We start from the raw sequence: 27,978 nt of genomic DNA, 5'->3' as shown, positions 1-27,978 counted from the left end.
GGCGGGAGGCGCGGCCCGCGGCGATGGCGGCGGCGGGGGTGCGGGTGCTGCCGGCCTCGCCCAACTGGTACAGCAGCCGCTGCAGCGACGCCAGCAGCGATGGCCGCCTCTTCGGCTTCGCGGCCAGGCACCGCGTCTGCCTGCTGGATGTCGGCGCCGCCGCCGCCGCACCCGCCTTTTACGGTACTGCCACGACCCCCTCCCGCGGGCACCCGGGGCCTGCCGGCGGCCCTCCCTCACCCCCGCCTTTTGTAGCGGTGCCCCGGCCCCGCGGAGCCGCTCCTCCGCCGGGAGCCGCCGTGCGCCGCTCGGGCACGGGGGGGGGGCGGGGGGAAGCCCCGGCGGGCGGGTTTAGGGAGCCGCCGTGCGCTCACGGAGGGTCCCATCGCGGTCTCCTGGTGTCGGTGCAGGAGAGCTCATCGGGCACACGGACAGGATCTCCGGGTTCGCCTTCTGCCACTGCCCCGGGCAGAGCAGCCTCTGCGCCAGCAGCGCGGACGACGGGAGCGTCAAAATCTGGGACGCGGAGGCCCTGGCCCCGGTGGCGGAGTACAGCCTGCACCAGGTGGGGCGTCCCCGGGAGCCCTCGCTGCGGGGACGGGGAGGGTGCGACGGAAAGAGCTCGCGGCGTGGGGTGGGGTTTTTTAGGTTTTGCAGACAAAGCAGGGTGGTGTTCCTTCAGCAAAGGTGAGTTTCAGACCCGGGGAAAGGACAGCCGCTGAATGCTTCTGGGCAGCCTTTTGTTCTGGCCTTAGGTCCGCAGCGTCGTTACATCACCGTAATAAGCTGTCGGTTACCATCAAAGCCGCAGTAGGCAAGCGTGCTCGCAGTGCGTACTCGTTGCCGCTTCACCCAGCTCGCTGAAAATCTTTTCAGCAAGTTATCGTTCCACACAGGACAGACTAAGAACATACCTTTGAGCAGTTACTGTGACTCAGGACACCACGGCGGCAAATACATCAATCACGCCAAAGCCCCGAAGGAGTGAAACGTTTTACGACAAACTCAACTGATGCTGATTATTTTCTGCCTGTTATTCTGTGTTAGATGCTGGTAAGACAGCTTTAAACGTATTCAATTCCCTTTCTTCAGAATGCGATCTCAGCGTTGCACTGGTCACCTCTTGTGAAAGATCTGATTGTATCCGGTGATGAAAAAGGTATAATTGTTTGTTACTGGCACAACAGAAGTGACAGCCAGCAGTTCTTCCCGGAGCCTCGGACAATTTTTTGTCTCACTTGTTCGCCTCATCATGAAAACCTGGTGGCAATTGGGTAAATATTCATTACATGTTGTTTTCCATTCTTCTTCTGCAGGAACCTTATTACGAATTTTTGCTGCACAGTTGTAAGGTTAATTTTAAGAGGTTTGGGTGGCTGTTTTTTTCTTCTAGTATACAACAAATTAGAAACAACATTTAGATTTGGTAGACCTGCAAGACACAGAAATCCGTAACAATGTAAGGGTCCAGGTTTGGTTTGCATCTTTGAAGTTTCTTAAAACTGTTATTTTTTTAATTAGACTTGACTGAAAGCTGTATTACTAATGAATTGCTGTCATTCTTGGAGCCAAATGTACTGGTAGCACTTCTTGGAAAAGCAGCTGCAGGTACGCTAGTGCTATGCTGGCGCTCCCATTGACCGTTAGTCTGCTAGTCCCATTGCTGCTTGTGATTTGGCTTCTCTGTAATACGGGGATAGTGATCCTGGTAAAGAGCTCAGAAATCGAGTCAGGTATTATTCCACAAGGATCCAAGAATCTCTTCATTAATTTAAATCTCTGTTTTTAGCTACAAGGATGGCATGGTGGTTATAATTGATATCAGCAGGAAGAGAGAGGTACTTCATCGGCTAAGAGGCCATGATGATGAAATACATTGTCTGGCCTGGTGCCCTGTGCCTGGTGAAGAAAGGTTACCTGCTTGGCAAGATACGCTCCAAGGTATGTAGAAGTGATTAATAGTTTGTGAAGTGATTTTTAATTCATGTAAATGTCCTTCTAGAGAACTGAATTCCTTACAGAAAGTCAGTAAGTAGCTAAGCTAAGGCAACTGATAAGTTCAATAAAGTATGTTCTGATACAAATCAATATATTTTCAGTTAATTTTTATAAAGCTTTGAATTTTAAAGTATAATAACATGACTTCAATGCTATTCAGTAGTTCCTTCAGAGGAAGGCGAAGTTCCAAATGGGGAGCTGGCACAGGACACAACCACAAAGAAAGGCTGTTACCTGGCTTCAGGAAGCAAAGATCAAACCATACGAATATGGAGCTGTACTAGAGGCAGAAGTAAGTAAGATTAATAATGTGACATAAACAATAACAATACGGTGGAAGAGTTCTTCTCTAACTGCAGCCTTCATTTGCGAACTTGATAGTTTAAAGCATGGGGAGCGTACCTAAAGCTTCAGATTCACAGGACTTCTCTTTCTCTCAGAATGTTGATGTACTAGCTCTAGGTGATCCTTCTTGGTTCCATAGGTGTAATGACTTTGAAGTTGCCACCCACGAAGAGAAGAGGTGGAGCCGTTGATCCTGCTGTTAAAGAGCGCATTTGGCTGACTGTTCACTGGCCTTCTGGTCGTTCCACAGAAATTGTATCCAGCTGTTTTGGGTAAGCAGGGCACACAGCAATCTGGGTACCATCAGTAACTGCAGATTCATTTATTGATACTTAAGGAAGAACTGGGTAGGAAACCTTGACACTCCCTTCCTCCTTCCTTCCCAGTATAACTGGAGAGAAGACAGGCCAAGAGATAAAGTGGGAGTTCAGACTTCTAGAAAACTACTATTTGTCCCATAATTTGTCTGATAATCTAACTGAATATTGACTGTTAATGGTACTAATTGTGGTTTTGCCCATCTACTGGGAGAAAATGACGTCAGTTTTCAGTGTGGTTAACTATGGATGTCATTTGTAGGGTGGTGTTTGCATGTGTGTCTGTGTATAGGCACGTGTAGTGAATGTGTGTCTAGCTGCATTACTCTTGTACTTGCAGTATGTATACATATAATATAGTCTCTATATGGCCTATATTATTCTTTTGAAGTGAACAATGAAGTACACACTTTAAATTTTGCAGGGGGGAACTGCTACTCTGGGATTTGACCCAATCTGGAAAACGCAAGTGGACTCTTCTAGGATCTTCAGAAGGACAAAATCACTCCCGTATTGTGTTCAATCTGAGTTCTGTGAAGCATCAAGACAAAGAGCTCCTTTTTTCCATTTCAATGGACAGAGATGTAAGAACCATTTATATAATTAACATTAAAATAGCCGTACCTATACAGTTTGACTGAGTGAGGCTACCCCTTTTAGGGCCACATATTTGCTCTTAAAGTGGTTTTATTGCAGCATTTTATAACATCATTGCTTAAAATTTGTTCTGAGCACAGGTTGTGTATATTTTTTGTTAGTTTATAAGCTCAAGCTCTTACCATGGTGGAGTGAATGGTTATGACATTCTGGACTTGAATGGTAAGCATTTAATAAAGGGAGTTCACCATCTCTTTTTCCTTTATGTTTCATTTTAAAAAGGCCTATTTTTCCTTCTTAAAATCATTTACTTGTACAAACTAAAGCATCTTTTTTTTTTTTTTTTTTTTTTTACTTTTTGCCTTTTACAGGCAGCAGAGCGCCTCCTATTTTGAAGTCAGAAGAGAACCATAGTATTAAAATATAGTCATTTTGTGCATTGCATTACAGCCATCCAACTATTGCAGCCCTGTCTGTGACATGTAATCCTCTGGGTGCAGATCACATACTATGTCAAGCCCTGAATTTGACCCTTTGATTCTTCATCTCACTTATGCTTTGTTTTTCCTTGTCATACCAGTCACTCTACACTTAACCATTCCTTGTTCCTTAAATATTCTTAAGGTGAAGTGCTGGGACCTATCAACTCTCGATTGTAGCTGGACCATGCCCTCGCTTGGGGGATTTGTCTATAGTCTTGCCTTCTCCCCTGTGGACACAGGCTGTCTTGCCATCGGTGTTGGAGACAGCATGATCCGGGTGTGGAATACTTTGTCCATGAACAATATTTATGATGTTAAAACCTTCTGGCAAAGCATAAAGTCCAAGGTTACAGCAGTAAGTGTACTTTTCATTCCCTTTCTTTTTTCCTTGTCTCTTCTCCTCTTTCCACTTCATTTTTTTTTTCCAAGAATATTTTTCTTTCTCTTTCACTCTGAAGGAGGTTTTTCCCAACCAAAAATATATAAAGCCAAGTTGTTCCTTTTGTACTCGATTCTTTTGGTATACAATACATTTTAGAATCTGGCAACGAATTTTTAGACCTTTTTGCAACCCTAGGTGCTTGCATTACATCTAGTGAAAATCAGCTGAAGTCCAGCTGGCTGTTACATTACTTCTTCACTTGTATCCTCCTTCATGATCCTTCCTTACTTCATCCATGGTTTCCCTTGCTCTGCTAGGAAGTTTGATGCATACAAAAACCAGCATGGATGTCTTCAGTTTGGGTTTAACCAGCAGTTGGCCAGAGGTTACTGCCTGGTAAAATTGCTGGCAGCAGTAAAACATGGTAGTTATTCTTGTTCACACCAAATGTTTTCTCACCATCCTACCATATTCTCCATTTCTATTTTGTAATGTAGATGTCAAATACCATTTTAATTATTTTAGTTCCTTTCATCTTATCCCACTATAGCTGGTAGGGGGAGAGCCTTTGATACTCATTGTGGAGTGATCAAATCAAGTGGCTGTAGTGGGAAGGGTGGGTATAAGGGATGGTGTTTGCTCATCAGTTTCAATGTTTTCCTTTTGTTTATCATTTAGAAATAAAGTGTCTGTAGCTTGTGTCATTATGGGTCTCTTTCTACTTTGCTTACAGTTATCCTGGCATCCAACTAAGGAAGGCTGCTTGGCTTTTGGAACAGATGATGGAAAAGTTGGTATATTTGACACCTTCTCCAGCAGGTAAGAAAGTAGCTTTCAAATTCATTAGTGTCAGATCCTGCTGGTATGTTACCATGCATAGGTCGTATGGTCTTTACTGAGGTATATCTTTATTGTTAGACAAAAGTAGGATTAAATTAAAACTAATCAAACAATTGGATTTTCAGTGCATCTTTTCGTCTCTCCATTATGTCTGGTAGCTTCTAAGGTAATCTTTACTTAAGGTAAACTTAAAATTGCATGACCAGAGATCACCTGTGGGGGAGGACATCAGTCAAGAAAAACTTTAGCCAGAAAGACATTTTCGGAGAATGAAGAGCAACATGCAGGTGAAGGTCATCAGGACAGTTTTGTTATGATTTTAGTAGTGTCCTACAGGAGATGTTAAAGAAGGCTTGGTTGAGCCATGGCTTTAGTATGTTAAAGCACCTGGTGTCTGTTTTCGCCACTGGAAATATGTCACTTTGATTTTTATTTTTATTTTTTTTAATTTCCCTTTGCTGAAATCTGACTGCCCCTGCTTCCTTATCTTCCTGCCCAGTGCTAAGAATAAGCCACCTCAGATCTCCAGTACTTACCACAAGAAGACTGTATACACTTTAGCCTGGGGGCCTCCAACTCCTCCTCTGTCTTCTGGTGAGTCTTCCAATGCCTTGTGACGAAGTAGAACATCCATGCAGAGCACACAAATGCCATGAAGTTGGTATGCCCTCCCTTCTTAGGAAAAGGAGCCCCATTTGCTTGGTAGCAATCCTTTCTAGCAGCAAAGAATGCATTCTGCTTGAGGAATTTTTAATAGTTTTGCAAGGGAGCAAAACAATCCCTTCTAGTTTTTGAATTCTAGTAGCTTCAGGTAGTAGGTGAGAGTGGTGTACCACACTTCTGTGCTTACTTCAGGGTATTACAGACCAGTAACTATCTGCATGGGCTTCTTGCAGTAACTGTGTCAGATCAAATACGGGTTCCTTGGCTCCAGAAGTGTGTTTCTACCATTTGAACTAAACAGAACAGCTCTATTAGCTCTTTTTACACAACTTGAATTTTTTTAAGGACCAAACTTTAAAGGGAATTTTAATGCTTGCAGTGATTGTGCTATGGAGAGGTCTGTTGGTAGAAATGAGAGGTCCTTTCAGACGATTGTATTGTGAGAATTTCTTGCTGTTGGATCCCAGGCAATTGAAGCATGTATATAGCCTTTTAAAATAACGTTTTGATTTATAGTGGGAGTGATTACTTCTGGGAACACTGATGAAGAACATAGTATATTTAGGTTTTTTTCTCTGTTGGATAGGAGGAGAAGATGAACAGCCGTCTGTAACTTTATATAGTTGTGCTGGAGAAGGTATTGTTTTTCAACACAACCCTTGGAAGCTTAATGGAGAGGCAAATGACATCAACAAAGTCATCCGAGACACTAATTCAATCAAAGTGAGTATGATTTTGAGCGTTTTTTATGGATTTGTGGTAACCATGTCATAGTTTCTACGGCCATTTAGTTGTAGGTTTCTGATTTTGCCTTCATGATGTATCTGTAACAAAAAAATTGAAATCCACAGTCTCCACGATGAACTTCCGAGACACTTATTGACTCAAACTATTTAAACAGTTTATGTGTTTGCCTCTGAAAAAGGGTTTCTTTTTTCCCCCCAGTGTCAACATGGCATATCTGTTCCTGGCATCAGTTACTTAATTTTCAACTGTGTAATTTACTTAACCAGAAAAGTTAAATTGAAGTATAGAGTCTGGTCTTAAAGCTGTGTGTGGCTGTTTAAAATAATTAGTTCATACAGAGCTTTCCAGTTTCAAAGCACTTGAAGTAATATCCTGAATAATGTCATAGTTTAGATCACATGGTGGGCATGCATGAGTTAACTACCTCAACTTCTCTAGTCCTCTTGTTTCAAACATTAACTTTTTCTTTTTTAAATAAATTTTGCAGTAAAGGCAGTCATGATTTTGCAGGAGTCTGTTTCCACTTACACTGCAGCTAATGCAGAGTGGCTGTGGTAACTGACCATAACATGTTCTCAAGCATTATCAGTCATTTCTTAGTTGAAAGTAGAAAATAAGTGAAGTGGGTTAGATCTTCAATTGCTTTAAGTCAGCATAAGTCAACTGAAGTCAATCAAACTATATTGATTTATATCAGCTGGGTTTCGGCTTCTTCCTTGAGTAGAAGACTCACTGGGGGTTGAGACGCTAATGTCATAGGCAATGAAACAATCATTTTTAAGCATCTAAATTGTAAATTGTAAGTAGCTTTCATCTGAATTAGAATAGAAATAATTAAAAGTAAACTTTGATTTCTTTTGAAATATGATAGAATTTGCTTGCAATGTCTGGGGCTTTCCAAGGAGCATAACCAGATCAAGCATCACGGTCCTACTGGAATCCAGACAAACTGTCTTTGAGACATTTCACTGAAGTGATAAAAATAATCACTGGTTCTTGCATCAGTTAATTCAGTTTCTTGTAATTGCTCAAGCTTATATCACTGCTACAAAAGAAATGGACCCTTTTGTGACTTTCATTTTGCAGACTAATTGCAACTCTGTCTAGTTGCCAGTCTTGCTCTGTTGAACGTATGTGAGAGAGATTTAAGAGTTTTTGGCAACAGTTGTGTCTTCTTTCTACAGCACAAACTGCCTGCACGTACAGAGATCAGCTGGAAACCAGATGGCAAACTCTTGGCTCTTGGCAATGAAGATGGGTACGTTTCACTTGTAGGTTAAGGTGGTATATGTGCTGATCTTGACTAGAATCACTGTAGTGAAGCAAAAGTACTTTTTGTTGCCCTGGTTTGTCTCTGTTCTTTCACTGCCAATGTACTTGAATTGTGATAACAGTGTTCCTTAGCTGTTCTTGGCATGGAGGATCCACATCATCATCCATTTAAGGATCCACTCATGGTTGAAACGCACTTTTGCTGATGTACTAAACGAGGGTTTGAGTTGAATCCAGAAGAGAAAAACTCATTTAGTTACTCTTATTTCATGTTCTGTAATTCTGCTCATGCAGGATAACAAAAAAATTCCTATTTTCACTGACTACTGGAATTCTTCCACTGTTGTTCTTACATTTCAGCTCAATTGAAATATTTCAGGCGCCAAACTTGAAGTTGCTCTGCACTATCCAGCAGCATCATAAACTGATTAACGCTATTCGTTGGCATCATGAGCATGGGAGCCAGCCAGAGCTGAGTTACTTGATAGCTTCAGGCTCAATCAATGCCACTATTTATGTGCATAACCTGAAGAGCGTCATAGGTAACAGTTTGCAGATTATATTCCAAGTCTTGGCATCTTGTTTTGGTTTACTCCTGGTTTGTCTTGCTGGCCATACTTGATCCTTTTCTTTTTTCTTTCAGAGAGCACTTCAGAAAGTCCTTTGACAATAACAGAGCCTTTTCGAACTCTGGCTGGGCACACAGCTAAAATCACAAGTCTTTCTTGGAGCCCTCACCACGAGGGAAGATTGGTATCTGCTTGCTATGATGGCACTGCACAGGTATTGTTCCACAGCCACTCCAAAGTGTGTTTCTTTTAGTTTCAAATCATCCATTCTACAGTGTTTTAGAACCAAACTGACTAAACAGCAGAACTTCTTTTGTGAGATAAACTACTGAAGTACTGTAAATTTACCCTTGGTAAATGGTAACCATCTCCTGGTTCTGCATATCTGATATGCGGGTATCCGTATTTTTTTGCAACTTGCGAATTAATTTGTAAGTCCAGTCATTATTGTTTTCATATTAGCACTTTTGGAACCTTAAAAAAGAAAGATGAGCTGCAAATGTATCGATGCAAACAAAGAAAGCCCTGAATTTTCTCCGTTTGCGTGTTAGTATTTGAAATACTTGTGCAAACGCCCTAAAAGAGAAGCTCCTATGAGTGCAGATCACTGAAGAGAAAATGCAGAGTATTCGGGGAAGATGAGACTTTCTGAGTAATTGGATTTCTTTCATGTTTTTAAGGTATGGGATGTTATGAAGGAAGAGCCACTCTGCAACTACCGAGGGCACCAGGGCCGGCTACTGAGTGTCCAGTGGTCACCAGTGGATTCAGATGCTGTTTATACAGGAGCAGATGATTTTTCTGTTCACAAATGGCACATCTCAAAGCAGGAGCATACACGGCCTCCTCAGGGTAAGTATATTCAAACAGAAGATCCTTTCCCGAAGATGATATAGGAGCTGGGAAGTAGAGGGTTGCCACGTTGAAATGGTATACTAAGTTCTTACGCTGAATTCCAAATCTGCCTGCTACCTCCTCAGGAATTAACTGTGTCTAGGTTTAAATTGAGTGGTATCCTTATTTGGAAACTAAATGTTGATCTTGAGAGACAGACAGCTGATACACTAAAAATCTCTACAGATAACATAAGGGTAACTTTCACAACCTTTTACAGGCAAAAAGAGTATAGAATTAGAGAAAAAAAGAAGTATGCAACCAAAAGTCAAAACCAAGAAGAAGAAAAAGCCTATAGGAAAGAGTCCAGCCAAGCAGGATCTAAGTGATGCCATGAATGGAGATGAGAGCATGAAGGAAATGTTGCTAGAGGAAAATGGAGTGTCAGACCATGAAGGAGAAAAAGAAGCTCAAGAGGCAGAGTTGCCTGATAAAGACTCCATGACTGGTAATAATCAAATCATCTTAGTTCAATGGTGCCCAGACTGTTTAGCCCTCAGAGCATCACCAAGTTTAGTATTTTCATGCAGATTTTCTCATAATATGGTTTTATTCAAGTAGTCCACTTGAAGGAAATACAGTTCTGGAATGCCTGTCATTATTTTCTAAACTGGTTTGGGACTAATTGTCTTTAAATAGGAAGATTCTGGCCTGACAAACAAAGTTACTGTGTTTGGCTTGAAACAATGTAATTTTGATCAGTGTTACCTTCTGGTGATAAATCTTGTAACACTCGTGGACCCTCGTTAGTGTCTGTTGACATCTTATTTAGCTTTCTGACAGTTTTGTAATGTTTTCTTAATATTTCCTTTCCCTAAAAAGCTATTAAGTTCTATGGCAAAGCAAAGCTTGGTTTCTGTATATTTCAAAATTAATGTAATAGAATGTGACTATGTCAGGTATTCTGCTATGGGCTTTTCCATGTATTGTTTTTCCTTTTTTATCACTTTTTTTATCACTTAACTCCACAGTGTCCAAGGATACATCTTCATCTGCATATGATTATTCTTCATTCAGCTTGCCAAAGGCTTTTGTGAACCAGAAAGCCACTCCTGTGAAAAAGGATCCACCTAAAGAGAAACCAAGTTAGTATGTTTCAGCAACTTTTAACAGTCCTGCCTCAAGGCAGAGTTCCTCATTCTAGGCTTCTGTTTGGCTGCAGCTTCCCTTCCTAATGTGACACCAAATAAGTGCCAGAGAAAGAAGAGCGTGCTTTTAAAATCTCTTAAACATTTTAAGGTGCTGCTTCTTTTATTTGCTCTGCTTGTCAGGTCAACTGAGTAGTTGTTTAATGTGGGCATAGATATTGCCTTTTAGTTGCTAGTTTCTCATTCCAGGCAAGATGGGCAGAAAAATATGCAAAGTGATCAGTATTCAAAAGTCGGAGTTGTCATAATAGAGATGTGGCACTTGAGCATCTGGTTTTTGTTTTCCTGTGTGAGGAAGAGGGGGTTTTGGAATACATTGGAGAGTTCTGCTGTAGGAGACTCTTGTAACTGTGCAGCAGCGACTAAAATGTGTCTGATTTTTCAGCTCCTGATGCCTCTCTGAAGAAGAGGAAGCCTCGTTCTATTCTACCCTTCAGCACATTCATGGATCACAGATCAAAAGATGAATTGCATCAGGACTGCTTGAAGCTGGCTGCATGTCTGAAAACCAAAGGTATCAGTCTAAAACTAAAATACTTAGAGGGTAGGTGCTCTAAAGTATTCAGAAGCATGTGTCCAAGGACTTGACTTTGACCACTAGGTGTTATTTTTTTAAAATCCTTACCTTTATCAAAGTGTGTGACTAGTTGTGGTCTCTTATCAACTTCTCTTGTGGTGTTTCAGCACCCTGTAGCCACTCCAGACAGGTTTTGAGTAGGATCCTATGTTGTGGAGATAGGGTAGAATTGTCTGCATACATGCAAAGTGTTTTTCACCTTCAGAAGTACAATATGGGCAGGAGAAAATAAGCCATGAGGGAGACGTTTGTATTCTCACAGTATTGTTCCTTAGAGTGTGCAAAGGAACGTGCTGTGTTTGATTTAGAATAAATGTTCTGCACAAACATGGTCCTTCTAATCAATCTTAGATGTAAGTTCCAAGTGTTGATCTGCAAATCATTAAATCCGCTATACAGGAAAGGAAGTAGAAGACATAAGTATTTGCCAACAGTTGAGTGTAATGGAGTGGTACAGTGACTTGGCAGGTCCCAGTTCCCAGTGTTGTACCAAATCTTAAATATTCATTCTTCTTATCTGGTTTAGATAATAATGAAGATGTGTCCCCTGACCTCAAGGATCGCATCCACCTGGGGCTGTTCACAGACAGAGCTTCTCTGCACAAGATGATTGATGTGGAAGGTAAGTGGAATAATGAATCCACTTTGACAGTATGTCCATTGTAACTGGTACATGCAAGGAGAAAACAAATTGGGAAAAATGCTTGCATTTTCTTTACTGTGGATTAAAGTGTAGGATTAAGAATGCAGGTCAGTGTGAAAAGAAGAGAAGACACATTTTTCCCAAATAGTTTTTACATCTTTCAGGTGCAAACCTGCAATACCTTAAGCTTGAATAATCTCATTTTTTCCAAGTTATTTTACTATGGCAAATAATGCTATTGCACTCATGCTGATAGGAAGTGCATTTGTTTCCAACAGGAAAACATCACTTAGAGAATGGGCATCCAGAGCTCTTTCAGCAGCTCATGTTGTGGAAAGGAGATATGAAAGGTGTCCTCCAGGCAGCTGCTGAGAGGGGAGAGCTAACAGACCAGCTGGTAGCAATCTCACCCATGGGTATGTTTGTTCTTGTAACACATAAGCAGATGGAATTAGCTGCCAAGGGTAGCCTCATTCTGATTGTTCTGGGCTGGAAACTCGTGATGGTTCCAGACTGGAAGGAAGTTGCTTCTTTAACTGCCTGATAACAAAAATCGAACACAAAACATATCCTATTTATGACAAAGAACTGGATGTTTCCACAAGCACCCTTAGGTTGGCATAGCAGAAAATAGAGTGGTTTCCTTTGGGACTTCTTGAAGGAGCAGGCCCATCCTTCCAAGCGCAAAGTTGGTTCTTTGTAATATACAGCGGTCCTTCCAGCTTGCTGTTGGTTTAAATATGCTTTTAAGTTATTTTACTGGTAGTGAAATCCTACAGTTGTGTTCAAGCCCTAGCTTTGCCCTGTTTCATTGCCTCATTGACTTGTATTAGGATAGTTAAGAAACAAGAAACTAATGTGGGGCAGAGAAGAGGTACACATTGAAGAAACCATTGATGATGTCATCCCACCAGAATTCTTCCAGTTTTAAAACTTTGCCTCCAATTGTATTGCCTTCTCTTTTGCAGTTGGATATCAGGCCTGGGTTTGGACAGTAGAAGCCTTTGCGAAGCAGCTGTGTTTTCAGGAGCAGTATGTGAAGGCTGCTTCCCATCTCCTGTCCATCCATAAAGTGTATGAGGCTGTCGAGCTCCTGAAAGTGAACCATTTTTACAGGTTGCTGTATAGTTATGTTTCAGATTTGCTCTTGTTTTCTAGTGGGGTAGATTTGACATTTTGGTTCATTTTTTGTACACGGTCAATTAACTTTTCTATCTGGTTTCCCTTATGTGCATTAGGGAAGCAATTGTAATTGCTAAAGCCAGGTTGCGTCCAGAAGATCCAATTCTGAGGGATCTCTACACCAGCTGGGCAGCTCTGTTAGAGAAAGATGGTCATTATTCCATGGCCGCCAAATGGTGAGTGTTACTGGGAAGAAGACAGAATTGGTTCCATGCCTGAAACAAAGAAGGTTCTTGATTTTGTAGCAGCTGAAATCTGTTAACTGGTCTGGTCATTATTTGTCTAAGGTGCTTTCTGAGCCTGATCTCACTAGACTCCCTCTAGAAGCTCCAGAGGGCACTTCAGAGCAGAAGGTCCAAATGCCATACTACAGTAGAGCTGTCTCTTTCCATAGACATTACTGGAAGTCTTTGAAAACTAGTCTAGCAAGACTAAGATTAGGATGTATATGAAAAGACTATGTGATGTTTCCAACCTTTCCACTGGAAATGTGCAGTGCAGCAGTTCATCTTGAGTTTCTTGAGGCCTTAGCTAATATCCTGTCCTCCTCCAGCTAGAGTGTTTTCAGATTTGTGACCACCAAAATTACTAATAATGCTTGAAATATTTTGGCTGGAGTAGTGTCCTTTGCTTGATGCTGATTTCAGTTCTGGCATTTTTGAGGGTGTTCACACTTGTGAAAGTATTCAGATGAAATCCAGAGAAATGCAGTAGGGACCAATTACTGCATATAACCTTTGTCTGTTGAATCTATTTATTCCTATTTCTCATCCAAGCTGTGCATCGTCTGCACACCACCAGAGGTTTCAGTCCAGATTATTAGGCTGTGTGACTCCCTTTGTAGTTTTGCATCAGATCAGGCACCATATGTCTATAGTAAACTTTGGTAAGGCAAAGTGGTGAGAGCTCTGAGAACCTGTGGAAAATACAGGTTTATCTTCATTTGTACGTTTGTGCTATTGTGTTGCAATACAATTTTAAAACGGTATTTTAGTACTAATCAAGTCGATTTGCTTTTATCTCTTTTCAGTTATTTGGGGGCATCCTCACCCTATGATGCAGTTAAGGTGTTGGCAAAAAAGGGGGATGTGACATCCCTTAAAACTGCTGCTGAGCTTGCGCTGATATCTGGAGAGGAGGAGTTGTCAGCAACTTTGTCTTTCAGATGTGCCCAAGACCTGCTGTTATCCAGAAACTGGGTGGGAGCTCAGGAAGTCCTTCAGCAACATAAAACTTTATTTGTGAGTCTGGTTGTTTCCTTTCTGCTTTCTTTAGTGTTAATCTCTCTCCAGATTAACTTGATTAATTTGGCACCACTTCCCATATGTTGATAGTCCACAGGTGGTCCTTTGAGCTGGTTTTGCCTCAAAATGTTTTTCTAGAAGTTTATTGCAATGACCCTATGAAAAAGCATGTGCCTTTGCAGGCAAAGGGCCTGTAGTGGGGAGGCATGTAGGCTCTATGCTTGTTAGTTATCTGAGAGGTAGTTGAGAAAAGTGGGATTTTTTTAAGTATGTAATACTGATCATAAGAAGAAAGAAGTGAAAGAAAGTATTCGCTGTTTACATTGAAGGAACAAATGAGCTAATTGTAAGTCTATCTGCTGGAGGCTTAATCGAGAAATTTGTTTCCGTGCAGACTGAGAAGCAGAAGCCTAGCTTATTTTGTTCTGAGGTTTCCTTCTGACATTACAGTCTCTGAGTCTGTCAGCATTGTTCTTTGGTAGCTGCAGTTGTGAAACAGTCTATCACCAACAAGCTGCTGCTAGCCATGATCTTAAATTTGTCCACCTGCTGTGCTCAGTAAGGGATTGTTTTTCTTTTAGCAGCAGCTTAGTGCTTTGTTTGTTTGTTTGTTTGTTTTTTCTTGTTAAAGGGACAAAGACTTGTTTTCTGCCTTAACGAACTGCTTTGCAAGTGCCTTAGTGAAAGAAATCCCTGTGACCGAAAGAGCCCCGTGCCTCCCTGTTATCACAGCTGGGAGCTGAACAGAGAGGCCTCATTTTTTGACATGGTGATAGAAGTGTGGCAGAACGTATTGGGCATGGACACCACTGAACAAGCCACATGTGCACGGGAGCAGCTGCGCAATATTGAACATCCTCCTTCTACCAGCAACACACATCCAAAGCAGGTAAATGGATTTAGATCCGTATACACACTAAGCCTTAGTATGGCATATGCACTAAAATGCAGCCACTTTGTGGTGGTGTGCCAGCCATTCCCAGGGGACTGATGTCTTGCACCCTGCTGCAGGATGAGGTTATAGTCTGGGAGAAGTAGATGATAGGCAGCTGGGACAGCTTACGTAGCCACCAGTTTGTTCCTGCATTTTTTTCTGCATGGGGTAAGAACTGACATACGGTGTCAGTGATGAGCACTGAGATCACTGAGATGTGCTGGCTGGGTGGGAGCGATTGGCGTAGCTGAGTAGTCTCGGCAGTGATTCAGGGGTTTGTGCCAAACTCTTAGGAGGGGCAGGGCTGCTTGTTGTTAAAATATCTTGGAGTTCAGGAGGTCTGTTCATACACTGGTGCTCCTGCAGCTCTTCTCTCTGACCGCAGTGAGTCACTAACCTTTGGCGTGCTCCCACTTCTCATCTGTTTAGTAGGACACATGCAAACACAGCTACTGATTTTACACTTATAAGTAAGGTAAAAGTGCTCTATCTCCTGCATGAAGGAGACTGTGTAAATTGCATTGTCATTAAAATTGCTTTTGGTTAAGTCATGTGCTTCTGGGCTCTTCCACAATGGTCATAAGCTGTGAGTAATTCATACTTTGCAGTAAAACTATTAATCATGCTCTCTGGTGCTTCCTGTAGGTGCTTTTCCATATCTCCCATGACCTGACGCTTGCAGCCCTGAGCTATCAGACTGCTACTTGGGATGAGGCAGTGAAAAGTATTCTTGGAGCTGTGACCCGCAGTTATGATGCTGGTAATTTCACTCTGATGCAAGAGATTTGCAGTATCATCCTTCCCAAAGGTAAGTCTCTTCTTGTGTATCTCCTAGCACTGACAGATAGGGGGATCTTCCTTGTAAGCACAGCTGTGTCTCCATTAATATTACTACGCATAATAATGTTTGGAAGGAGCAAGACATACCTTTCTATATAGAAACCTGTGGAATTTGGCTAGTGCAAGGGCTGTTGGGTGATCAAAATTCCTGACTGTGGAAGAAAGCTCAGCAGTGTCAGCTGGTGTGGATGATGTAGGAAACTGAGCAAATTCTGTTCTGTAAGGGAGATGAGGACATTGGAAAGCTGTGTTCATCTCATAGTTACAAACCACTCCAAGTGGCTCTTCCCTTCATTCTCTTCAGAGCATGCAGTGCATTTATTTTGCGGCTCTTGATCATGTGAATGTCTTGATGTGCAGCTTGGGACCAAAGAAGTTTACTGTAAATGATGAGAACATGCAGTCTCGTGCTAGCTAGAACAGAGTATTGTGTTTAAAAAGATGCCAAAGATGTCTGCCCTTGCTTTTCTGCTTCCTGCACCACTCTGCCAGCATCTGAGTAAATCTCTGGTTTGCGTCTCCAGGATAGCTGTTCATTTACCAGGTCTGGTCTTTTTCTTTGGAAATCTCTGTAAACTATTTGTAATCCTTTTTTCATTATTAGGCTGTGATAACCTGAGACACAAACTGGACAGCACAAATTCTCAGAGCATGGATGCTTACAGAAGTTTAGAGGGCTTTGTGGCTTACGGACTGCTGTATGACCTGTGGTGGAACCCACCCAAAGACTCCCTTGTCCTTCAAAAGGCTGTTTTGGATTCTGTGCTGTGTCCCAGTGAGGAGACAGCTCTTGAGAAGAGTTATGTTTCAGGTCAATCCTCTGAAGAAACTCCTGATCAAACTGCAGTCAAGATGGATGAAAACCTCTGCAATACAACTGAAGTCCATAAATGTGAGACAGAAAGTGACTCAAGGACACTCTCAGTCGATTTGGTAGACAGAGAGTCAAAACTGAATGGCTGCAAAGTGCTTCTTTCAGAAGAGATTGCTGCTTTACAGAACACCCAGAGAGATATAGCTGAGGTCCAGCAGATTTTAGCAGATATGATCCGCCAGCATCAGCAGCAGAGGAACAATCTCCAGGAAAACACAAATGGAAGCACCCAGGAAAGCAACCTGCAGCAGAATTCAGAGACTGAATCAGACAAACCATGCTCTGACAGCAACCAGATGAATTGGTAAGCTTCAGAACATGAATGAATGGGTTGAAAAGCATTGCCTTTTTTGTGTGTTTGTGCAGCAAATTTCTCGTTTAGCTCAGATTTGCCTCTAATCTCAAGCTTGTCACCCAGGGACACTTCAACATACAGCTCAGAAGTCTTGCATTTCCCTGGGGCTGAACTACCATGTGCATAAACTTAGTACAGCTGAATAACTTCCTGATACACAGGGTGTGTTGGTATGGTGAATAAACAGGGCAGCTTGAAAAGGGGAGGATAATGAAAAGGACAAGCATGATCTACGAGGTCTGTCTCTTTGTTGAACAACTATTTGGGACTTTGGCAAGAATGAACTAGAGCATATAACACTTGTCCAACTCTCTCCTGTGCTCCCTGTACAGGAGGGAGGCTATGCAGTCATTTAAGCAAAAGTTACTCATGACATCTGCTCTTTTCTTGACAGTAAAGATGAAGTAAAGGAACCAGTTACACTCCCTGAGCTAACGAAGCAGCTTCTAAAAGCAAAGCAGAAACTAGCAGATTTTCCAGACAACTTAAAGGTAAGTTTTCAGAAGAGGCATTGTGGTTCTGAACAAAGACAGTCTTTTTGTAAGGGCAGCCTCATCATAGAATCCCTTTCACACAGAAAGTAAGGAACAGTGACTTTCTTTGTGATCCTGTGGCAGTTTTGAGAGAGAATTGACACATGGCATCAGGGTGATAGTTTTCTTTCAAGCCTAACTTTCTCCATGCAGTTGGAAAGATTAGGTAAAGCTCCTACATGGGAGAACTCAGTGGGATATTCTGTACGAATCTCTCCCATACACTTTAAAAGTAATCCCTTGCTACTTAGAATTATGTATGCAAAACCAGTTTTGATAAACAGTGAAATCAGAAATTGAAGGTATAAAATGTCCTTTATCGATTAGGAACTGTAGAAACTACACATCACACGTTTGAAAACAATGTTTCCTAGGCTGTCTCATGCCCTCTGTTCTCTAGACTACAATACAACTAAAGGTAATCGTGGTGATTGTGCAAAGAGGGGCAACCCAGAGAGCTGGCTGCCTGAATATGTTGTAGTTGAACAATTGCAATTGAAAGAGTAGACATCACCTCGTGTTCCTTTTTTTGCAGGTCTTCCCATTCCCCGATGTGCTGGAGTCCTGCCTTGTACTCCTTCACCTTGGATCCCAGTGCCCTCCTGAACTACACGAACAGGCATTGGATCTCCTTAGGAAACATGGTAGCGCTAATATTTACAAAAAGGCTGGCAGGAGGTTCTTGACATGACATTTTGAGACCAAACTGTCTCCCTTGAGCTGCCTACAGCTGCTTACCACCAAGGCTGTTATTTCTTCAAAGTGAAGGCTAAACAAGCCACGGTTATTTTGGATAAAACTACAACAAATCAGGTTTACATACAGACTCACTTGTAGTCAACTAGTACTACTTGAGATGGTGTTAGAAAATGAAAAGCAGTAGGTTATGGGCTTGAACTGTATACAGGATTTTTGTATAGTCTTTTTTTATTTGTTGGAAGTTATGCTAATGAAAGCTCTTGCTATTTACATGTAAGAGAAACAGTTTTGAGCAGCTATATCACTCTTTTCAGCAGAGGAGGAATAGCAGCTGCCCTCAGGAAAAACAATGGTTTCTGTAAGCAAACTGACCCTTAAGCCAGTGTTGTTCTTAAAAGCATTGTGAGTTTATTTTCCCTCCTTTAAATAAAGTCTTCTACCACCATGAATTGGCATTTAATTTGATGGACAGAAATCAGTATCAATCAAAGGCAAATGCATTAAAAATAAGCCTTTTGTTGTTGTTAAACATACTACATAAATAATCTCAGTAGATAAAATGTGTCCTATGACTTATCTTTGTATGGTGAAGCCACCTGTACAACATAAAAGGGAGGGCAAGATCTTTTATATTTGTTACCAGCATGACTAGCGAGAGACAAGGGATTTCTCCAGGTCAAGAAACATCCCTACTTTTGGCAACATCCGTGGCTGAACAAACTGCTTTTTGCTACAGTAATGGTAAATTTGAGGTACTATCACGTTCTCTAGAAAAGCTGCTATTCTAGAAGTGCCAAAACCATCCTAGATTTTGGAGTCTTGAACATGCAACATTTTGACCAGTCTTACAGCTTACCTAAAGACTTTGCCTGTCTTGTTTGAAAAACTAACTCTTCCTAAGAAAAGAACATGGCTGCATAAGCCTCAGTGAACATACTATCTATCTACCTTAGTAATTTCTAGAAGCAAGTTTTTAAATGCAGCAGAAAAGTTCATGGTAGGATAGGGGGGTCATAAATTTAGAAAGCTTTTAAGTAAAGAACAGTAAAGATTATTGTTTAAGAAAAAAGTAGGAGGGATGGATTTTTTAGATCAGAAGCTGTTCCAGATTCTTCCACCCAAAATGCAGACCTGATACTGATAGATTTCCTGCTCCAAGCTGAGTAAAGCCTCAGAACAACTTGAAGAGCAGGTGAAAGCTGGGGATTATACCAGAAGAAGATCCTTCTGTAGATGTGTTAATCTGGTAAACTGTTGCCACTAACTTCTGTACAAAGTACTTGAAAACCAGGAGGGGGAGCTAGTGCTTAACCAAACAGCCCTCCTACACTTCAAGCAAGAACTACTAGAGTTTAGATAGAGCAGGAAAACTTCACACAGGACAGATGAGCAAAACGGATTTGTCACTTTAAGTGGCTATGCTGCACTGAAAGAATACTCCACCATACTGCTAGCTGTGCTGAGAGACGAGCAGAAAGAGAATACAAGAGCCCTAAAGAGAGCTTAAGCTCAGCTTTCATCAGCTACTGTACAATAAGCTCAAAAGCAGATTTTACTAAGAACTACCCCAGTAGCACATCATAAATGGTAAAAGGAAGAAACCTGAGCATCTTTGAGCATGTATCACTCAAATTCAGATTCCAAAGCCTGAACTTTGGGAATTTTAGTGCTTGATGGAAAATTCAAAACAAGGCCTGGTTTAAAAAAAATTTATTTTACAAAAATTAAAAACAAGTAGTATTTACAAGCATTTTAAATACCAGCTCTAAACCTCAACTCCTAATAATGGATTGTTTAAGCTTGTTTAAAATGCAAGACAAAGTCTTAAAATTTTAAGTTTGCCATGTCCAAAATGTTTTTTGTTTGTTTTTGGTTTTTTCCTAAGAAATTTCATTAGAGAGCTGTTGGAAAAAAAAGTACTACAGAATAGCTCATTTTTTAAAAAGTCAGAATCCCAAGTTGTTCTTCCATCCTCTAACTACTTTTCAGATGTTTACAATGAAGAGAAATGGAGCTGTTTTGTCTGTTGTTAAGCACATAGTAAAATTAGGGGCTGGAGAAGCAGGGTGGGGGAGAAGAGGAACAAATATTTATCCATCTGCTGAACTACTTGTGTTGCAAGGAGAAGAATAAAATTTGTAGGTTAAGTTAAGTTGAAGAAAACTGAAGTCAGAGTATTGGTCCAATCCCCTGTCAAAGGTGAACTTTTAGGCCTCTCAATCTACTTCCAGAATAGTTTATTAATACCCATAAGAACTAAGCTGAGGCTCAGTATGGGTCAAACCTGTACCATACAGAATTAGAAATTATGGAGAGCTGATCAAATCAGCTCCAGTAATATCCATGCCCAATGTTGTTAAAGCAAATCTCTGAATATTTTTAGCTGCAAGGATCATTTTTAATGTCATCCGTTCCCAAACCTCTGCAGTGATCAAAGGGAGCAATTTCCACAGACTACACGAAGATAAAATAAGCAAAACATGAGGTGAAGCAGTCACCCTCACAACATGCAGAAGGTGTTTTAAAATAAGCTTTATAAAGCACAATTTGCAAATTTGTGTGCATGTCTGTGTCCATTTTCACTGGATTTCCAGACCCTTAGCTCTACTGAATATTCTGCTGTTAAGTCTTCCTTGCAGATTCTGTACAGTATAAAGAGGAAAAAAACAGAGGTATACACAGTAGGTTCTGTCTTTTGCCCTTGGTATTAAAAAGATGGCAAACCACAAATGCTGGCATTAGGAATTCAGTCAATTCTCTTCTTCTGGGTTTCAAATGAAGATGCAGCTCTTCAGCAAAACTGCAGGCCTTCTGCAGGCTGTATACTGTAGAAGCCTTTTGTCTGAGACACTATTAGGGAAAATGGTTGAGGACAGCAGCTGCCAATATGGTAACCATGTTCTGCGGAGGGGTACCACTTATCACGGCTGCATGTTGTTGATAATAGCCAAAATGCTCATTTTCTCTTGGGCCGAGTCCACATCTTCATTTTGTTTCTGAGCCACTCCTGTGCCAAGGCCATACAGCCGCCCACAATACTTTGCATCATCAATTGTATCTTCAAAAAACAACTGCAGATTAAAAAAAAAGGGAAGAAACAGGTATTGTTTAATTGTGCCTCTAAATCAGAAAGCACCTAATATTAATTAAACAGCTCATTTGAAGTCAGCCACCTCTAAGATGCAGCGTGGGATTTAAAATAAGCACACGAAAGAGGAGTAAACACAAGAAGTCTGTGCCAATATCAACACTTCCCATTATTGACAGTTCAACATTTGATGGCCACAAGGCTCAAAAAAACCCCCAAAACAAAACAAAACACACATTGTGCACGTTGACATTTATGGATAGGTACTGGAGAAAGAAGAATCATAAAAAATACTGCAGTACCTCTTTCATTCTGAAGAATGCCATTCCCGTGAGAAGAGAGTCTGATCCTGCCTGGTGTTGTCGTCCAATGCGCTGCAAATCCAGCTGATCTGCCACTTCTTGAAGGCCACCCTGCAATGAGAACAGAACAGATGTTATCTTAGAAGATCCATCTCTTACCAAAATTGCCACGTTTCTCCAAAACATGAGGGCAGACACTGGCTATGATGAATGGATGCAGATTCCAGCAGTACACACACACCAGCTGTGAGTGAAACACAGTGGTAAATATTGTTCAAGAACACAAATACTTTTCTCAAATTTAGGTACCTTGCTTTCCTGCTGTGGATACTTGAGATGACTGGGCACATTCATAGGTTACAAATGCTGGACCTTTCCCTCCCTTTCCTCAAACAAGGCTGTGATTCAGTACATAATTTACTTTCAACCCTCTGAGTGTCTACCAGTTAATCAAGTCACATAATAGTTCATGTAAGAAGAAATACTCCACCTTTCATGGGGAAGATAAGCATACTGAATTATAATTAGCCTCTGAAATTACTGATACACAAACCAGAAGGTTATGGGAATGTCCCCTATATAATACACATACTGATAAGTCTAAAACTGGGGAGGCAGTATCTATTGGATACAAACTTAGTCATAGGTGCTTATGTGTGACTACTAGCTTTTATACACATTCCGGTTTTAAGACTTGATATATGCAGCAGTTCTGTCATTTGGCTTACTGTACATTTACAGTGTTGCCCATCCATCAGCTGCTTGCTGGGGAGATACAAGTACCTTGAGGTTTTTGCAGCTCTTCATTAAGTACTTTACATCATAGATAGATGGGAAGAAAAGGTTCAAGATATGGAAAAATTCATGTTCCTCTTCTGGTAACCTGGAATCTGTCAACAGCTTCACCATGTAGCCAAAGTCATAACCACTGAAAACAAAAACATACAGAAACCAGATAAGCAGGCAACACCTATATTCAGTCAGTACCAATACCTTATTTTTCCACAAGAGTTTTACATGCTGTAGCTTTCAAACGTTAACGCTTTCTGACATTTCATAAAACTCCTCTGGATTAGAGCCAGAATTCATCTTGATCATCAGTGTCAATGTAGGACTTCTGAATGCTCCCTGAGCGCCTCCACTATCCTCTTGCAGAACAGCTAAGCCATTGGGAAGAACATACTTCCCAACACTGCAAGCTCCTGTAGCTATGGGCAATAGGAAAAGAGGAAACCCTGTAAGTAGCTGTTGCCACCACCTCCTCCTCCCTCAAGCCCTTTCACCTGCAATGACATCAAGGACCAGAGGCTTTGTAGTCAAGTTGCTTGAAATTCTACAAGAATGACATCTTAACTACACAGATTTCTTCCTCTATGTAAACACAAGACGGAAGTTGAGACCACCACCAACATTGTAAGGAAGAAGAAATAAAAACTTTACAATGCACACAAGTTAGTAAGCGTAGAAATCACATTTCAACTTGTTAATAACTTCTTCCATAGAGGAAGACTGTAACAGCGAAAGGATTTGCAAGAAAGGCATACACAAGATTCAGACCACAGTAGTGCTAACACAAAATGAAGTGCCAAGTGTTCTTACTTAAACTTTGTATGTTTAAGCTTCTTTTAAGAATTGCAGAGCTGTTAATTCTCCTTAAAATCTGTGTCAGTCTCCACGGACACAAGCAGCAGTATTTCAATCAAAAAGAGATTTCTCACTTCACAGCGTCAGTGACCATCTTGGACCTACCTGTGGAAGGACAGCCATTTCACACTGTCACTAAGGACAACCCCAGATGTCATAAGCAACTCGGCAAAATGCAGGGTATCGATCCCTTCTTCTTCGTGCTTCTGGAACTGCAGCCCAGAGCTGGCAAGGAGGTCTATGGAATCCTGAGAGTACATGTCCTCACTGAAGGAGAAAAGCAGCTTTGCACTCAAGGTACTAACAAGTCAGGCTCATTTTAGGAAAAGTCCCCCCACGCTGTATTTCAAAAATTGGAGTGATCCATAGGCTATCCCTGGGTTTCCCATTCACCTCTCTAGAAAATTTAATCAGTTTTAATACCACTACTGCAGCCTCCTACATCTGTAACAAGCTATTCTGCAATCGTAACTAGTTAATAATTCTGTTGCTAGTGCAAATTCCAAAGAATCCACCTCCATAGAACTGTATGATGTTTTGAAAAAGGTCACTTCTGCAAGGTGAATGGAAGCACCACAGATGACAGCACGGAGAAAACGGGAGTTCTCCTAAATAGAAAGATGTGCAACTCTAAAGCACTGAGCATCATTCCTGTCTACATTTTTCTTTTTCACTTCACAGCGCATATCACCGTATCATCTCCAGTTCCATCTCTGGGAGTCAACAAAATTGCATAATAGTTGACTAAGGAAGGAGGACAGGGATGAGTGATGATATGCTTGGTGGAGAGCTGAGCAGGAACCTGCCTTCTGTACTAGTTTGTTTCATTTGGCAGGGGGAGGGAAGGACAGGACAACACACAAAGCAAAATTCATGCCAACTATGGTAACTGAGTGAAATGAATTGATCACACTCTGAAAACCACTTCACTCTGATTTCAATACTTTTAAGAGACTCACAAAGTTGTGGAAGTAAATATTGCAACCTTTGGGTTCAAGAAGTGTATGATCTGCACATACTAGCTATAAATTTTTGTACTGTTTTCCAATGACAGTTCCATAAAAATACTGATTGATTTCCCATAAATGTGCGTTTTTGCCAGATAAACCCTCTACTTCCAGGCAGCTCTAGTGGCAATTATGCTGAGTTTGTCTTCACAATTACAGGGGAAGGGATAATGAAACTTGTTTCAACTGTAACCCAAGACATTGCAGTATGGAGGAGACAAGAACAACTGCCACACTCCATTTAACAAGATTCATTCTCCTGAACAGGTGTGACGATTACACCTTTTTTTTTTGATCACACTTTGTATTTTAGCATGGATCTGTAAAGAGGTATTTTCCTTTTTGCTGAAAACAGCATATCCATTTATTTTTAGAATAAAGAGGTGGATTTTTTAATATATATATATGAAATGTATAAAGTTTAAGACTATAACATTGTTGCAGAAAAAAAGTTCAAGGCACATATAATTACTGGGGATAGGCTATTTATCACAGGAAAGGGTATTAAGGATGGGATTTTAGTATGGTTTGACTTCCAGGAATATGGCAAATTCCTGTCATGCCAAAATAGGTTCCCACGTAATCTGTGTTAGAATCTGAATTTTTGTTGCTCAGAACCAGCCACTGACGATGAACATACAGACACCCGCATTTGCCAAAGGAAGGCATCACTTCAGCAGAAGAGACTAGGCAATTATTCCCTAGCTCAAGAGACTCACGTAAGGTTGAATTTAAAGTTAAACTGCCAGGTGTTGATGCCGGAAGGATATTCTCCTTTCTCATTTGTGAAAGTCAGACCCAGCTGGATAATTTTCAGAAGGTCAACATTACACCGAAGGAGCTGATATTGATAGTCTATGGAACTGCGGAATTCACCAATCGGCCTTACAACAACTCCAGGAAACTCTGTGTCCTAGGAGAGAAGGGAAAATCTTATTTCACCACTTACTCTATTAGGAGTCATTATTATTACTCTACTAGGAGTCTATTCAGTTCCACACTTGCAGGTCTCAGCACTGCATTCTCTGAACTCTTCTGTAAAAATCCCTCTTTTTTTTTTTTTTTCTCCTTTTCCATATTCATACAGACTTTAAACTGCTACAAGTCAGACACTATAAAAACCCTACACAATTTGTTAACTATTGCATTAATACATTCATCACAGGTATCCTTTCTTGCAGTTTCGTTTTATTCAAAAACAAAAATGTTATAAAGTCATCCAATATGCACTATTGTATAATCTAAACATCTCTCTCTCACAAAGGACACTCATTTTCCCTAAATCTACTAAAATGGACATTTTAAAAAATGTATTCAGTGTTCTTTCATGTTCTAAATACAAGTTAAATTTAGCACTCTGACCATCTTCATTCAATAGTCCAGATAGCGAGAACCTTCACTGTTTTTGAGGAACAGCCAATGCCTACATCAATGAAAACTCCTGACAATCAAAACAGACCTTAACAGCAGAGCAACCATCTATTAGATGAAAAACATTTTACTTGGCCAGTGACTGCATGCTATCTTTGCTGAAACCCGAACTTCTAGACTATTTTTACTCTCAGATCAGGTCACGTAACTTCTACTGACTACAGCGTATGCAAAAACTTTCATGAAGAACAAAGTACTGCATATCTGACAAAATTTATCCCTTGCCCAAGATCTTTTTGTGTCCACTCTCACAGCACAGCCACTAAAATAGGTCATAAACGCACCTTCAATGAGACGGAACAGAAGCAAGAAAGCTCATTTCCCATTGACGTATGATAACAAAAAACCATATTTACTTACACGACTGTGTTCTACACTGAAATACTACACATTCTGCAGGGGCATGTGTTTTTATGCCACGCTTTTATTAAGGACTTTTCATATCCTGAAGTTTAGCATTCCTAAGCAACGTTGGCATAACTTACAGTATCATGACTAAAACCAGTTATTTATGTAACTAACTGGCTCCTGCCAAGCAGATACAGACTTTTAAGAGCAGGACAGATTCTTCCCACCTGGGGGAGATTCTGGTCATCTTAAATAAAACTTTCTGAGCACACTGTTATACCTAAAGCCAGAATATTTTTCTTCCCTAAGAATCAACACCTGACCTCATTAAAAAGGAGGCAGCCCAGCTGACTAGTTGTCACTTGCAGGCCTTTTGTCCGACAGCACCATGGCATCTTCCATAACCAATGGAGAAAGACATTCAAAGGACAAATACACTGGTGGAAAACTAAAGATTTAAACACACTTGTACATCTGACCTGTTTCAGTTTTCTGTTGCACAAACTAATACATTATGAATAGCTAAATATTAAATGAATTCAGGTTTTTAAGGTCGTCTCTCTCTTCCTCATCTTTCATTCAATCCATATCCAACACCACTTGTATTAAATTCTGGAAAGCTTCTACTGAACTGCTTTCTAATTTTTCACCACTTAACTTCTAGCTCAGTTTGACTGGGGATAGGGGGAAATCATTTCTCACTCAAGAATCAACTTATTCCCCTACCCCAAAAAATCCCTTGACTAAGGCAATTAGGTCAACTATAATATTTACCATCGCAATGTAGCTGTAACTTAGAACAATCTCTCGAATTTTCCTCATCTCTTCTTCCAGATTGTTCGCCCATACTTCACAGATAACCTGGCTGTTCTCTGCAAGGGCTGCTGGCATCTTGCAGGGACCAGAGTAAAGACAGCTGATGTTGAATTCAGATGACAGCGTAGAATTGCAAGCTGTGCGATCTTATCAGTGTGCTGCACTAAACAGATAAATAAATAATGCTTTATATGAAGAAAGATCTATGTATAAGAACGAATGCTCTGTTGGGAGGCAGTCAGATTTCCATTTTCAGCTTCAAATAGCCCATTAAAGTTTACACCAAGTTTCTTCTTGCTTTTATCACTTCTGTAAATATGCTGAACAAGAAGAAAATCTAGAGCATCTGTTCAGGTTACAAGAGCAGATGCAGAATTAACAGTCCAGTTATTTACGAAAAGAATCATTCTCCCTGTCTTTCTTCTTCTCCTGACATAAGCTCTGAAACTTTGGGTGTAAGATGTACAAGCAGGGAATCCTCACGTTTAATATCCAGCTATTGCGACAGCTTTTAAAAACAGTAACAGAATGCTCTACAGACTCCATTTATGGACGTACACCTCTCTGATCTAATTCAGGAAACACCGAAGTACAGTATTTCAGCTTATACTAACGGCAGCGCTACCCCTAGGAATTTTAGACAACACCGGTTGTTTACCATTTCCTGCAACAACACGGGCAAAACGACCCCAGATTCCAGCCAGCAGGGCTCGAGCGCTCCCACCAACGGCCGGGCCCTGCTGCCCGCTTCCCCGGGGCTGCCCGCGGCGGCCGGAGGGACCCAAGGGAACCGCCACAGCTCAGCCCGCCACGGGGGGTGACCCCCCCCCAGCCCGCCGACAAAGGCCCCGCGGCACGGCCCCCCGCAGCCCGTCCCGCCGCCGGCCCCGCGCAGGGCCAGGGCCGCCCGGACGTGGCTCAGCCCGGTCGGGAAGCGGGAGGGCCGCCGTCTCCCGTGTCCCCCCCCCGCCGTCCCCTCAGCCGGGGGTCCCGGGGCCGCCCCGCCCGCACCTGCTCGCGCTCCGGGAGCCGGGCCGCCCGGCCGCTCTAGCCCTCACCGCCCCCCCGCCACTCGTCTGCTCCGGCGCGGCCCATCGCCTTCCCCGCCCCCACGCTACCTGCCCGGAAGCCGGGGCCGGGCCGCTCGCCTCCGCGCAGGCGCGATGCGGCCTCCCGGAGGGGCGGGACTTCCGGGCTGCCGCGTTGC

The 27,978-nt window shown here is 41.6% G+C and overlaps 2 protein-coding genes across 5 annotated transcripts; one reads left to right on the top strand and one right to left on the bottom strand.

The window, feature by feature from the left end:
- Window positions 1-23: 23 nt before the first annotated feature.
- GEMIN5 (gem nuclear organelle associated protein 5) lies at window positions 24-18,584 on the top strand. Of its 2 annotated transcripts, none has more exons than XM_072873649.1 (28): window positions 24-183; window positions 411-565; window positions 1,093-1,274; window positions 1,790-1,941; window positions 2,162-2,290; window positions 2,483-2,615; window positions 3,085-3,244; window positions 3,882-4,094; window positions 4,855-4,940; window positions 5,461-5,555; window positions 6,211-6,347; window positions 7,556-7,629; window positions 8,004-8,185; window positions 8,287-8,426; window positions 8,893-9,064; window positions 9,327-9,554; window positions 10,078-10,191; window positions 10,640-10,768; window positions 11,358-11,453; window positions 11,753-11,890; window positions 12,443-12,590; window positions 12,713-12,832; window positions 13,687-13,897; window positions 14,532-14,789; window positions 15,480-15,642; window positions 16,279-16,852; window positions 17,298-17,394; window positions 17,972-18,584. In XM_072873649.1, exons 1-28 carry the CDS (start codon window positions 24-26, stop codon window positions 18,125-18,127), a joined length of 4,602 nt encoding a protein of 1,533 aa, XP_072729750.1. In that variant the 3' UTR covers window positions 18,128-18,584. The 2 variants fall into 2 exon arrangements, with proteins under 2 accessions (XP_072729750.1, XP_072729749.1); XM_072873648.1 differs by having other exon boundaries at window positions 2,159-2,290.
- A 1,225-nt stretch (window positions 18,585-19,809) lies between these two features.
- CNOT8 (CCR4-NOT transcription complex subunit 8) lies at window positions 19,810-27,973 on the bottom strand. 3 transcript variants are annotated; one of them, XM_072873657.1, is made up of 7 exons: window positions 27,890-27,973; window positions 26,730-26,934; window positions 24,896-25,089; window positions 23,275-23,436; window positions 22,309-22,453; window positions 21,526-21,636; window positions 19,810-21,206 (listed from the first exon to the last, which is right to left on the bottom strand). In XM_072873657.1, exons 2-7 carry the CDS (start codon window positions 26,844-26,846, stop codon window positions 21,057-21,059), a joined length of 879 nt encoding a protein of 292 aa, XP_072729758.1. In that variant the 5' UTR covers window positions 26,847-26,934; window positions 27,890-27,973; the 3' UTR covers window positions 19,810-21,056. The 3 variants fall into 3 exon arrangements, with proteins under 3 accessions (XP_072729758.1, XP_072729759.1, XP_072729757.1); XM_072873658.1 differs by lacking the exon at window positions 27,890-27,973 and adding an exon at window positions 27,783-27,869 and having other exon boundaries at window positions 26,730-26,929; XM_072873656.1 differs by having other exon boundaries at window positions 19,811-21,206; window positions 27,783-27,910.
- Between the last annotated feature and the right edge of the window lie 5 nt (window positions 27,974-27,978).

This window comes from Ciconia boyciana, chromosome 9 (assembly GCF_034638445.1).
Source record: "Ciconia boyciana chromosome 9, ASM3463844v1, whole genome shotgun sequence".
Classification (NCBI taxonomy): domain Eukaryota; kingdom Metazoa; phylum Chordata; class Aves; order Ciconiiformes; family Ciconiidae; genus Ciconia; species Ciconia boyciana.
Note: the sequence above shows the minus strand (reverse complement) of the source record. Positions and strands in the feature narration are given on the sequence as shown.

Excerpts from the sequence above, each read along its gene's own strand:
- GEMIN5 (XM_072873648.1), top strand. The coding sequence starts at position 24 with ATGGCGGCGGCGGGGGTGCGGGTGCTGCCGGCCTCGCCCAACTGGTAC. Across the intron at positions 11,891-12,442 it reads GGTAGCAATCTCACCCATGG|TTGGATATCAGGCCTGGGTT; the intron begins GTATGTTTGTTC and ends TCTCTTTTGCAG. Across the intron at positions 12,591-12,712 it reads AAAGTGAACCATTTTTACAG|GGAAGCAATTGTAATTGCTA; the intron begins GTTGCTGTATAG and ends TATGTGCATTAG.
- CNOT8 (XM_072873657.1), bottom strand. The coding sequence starts at position 26,846 with ATGCCAGCAGCCCTTGCAGAGAACAGCCAGGTTATCTGTGAAGTATGG. Across the intron at positions 23,437-24,895 it reads AACTTTAAATTCAACCTTAC|TGAGGACATGTACTCTCAGG; the intron begins GTGAGTCTCTTG and ends TTTCTCCTTCAG. Across the intron at positions 21,637-22,308 it reads AGAGCTGCAAAAACCTCAAG|GGTGGCCTTCAAGAAGTGGC; the intron begins GTACTTGTATCT and ends TTCTCATTGCAG.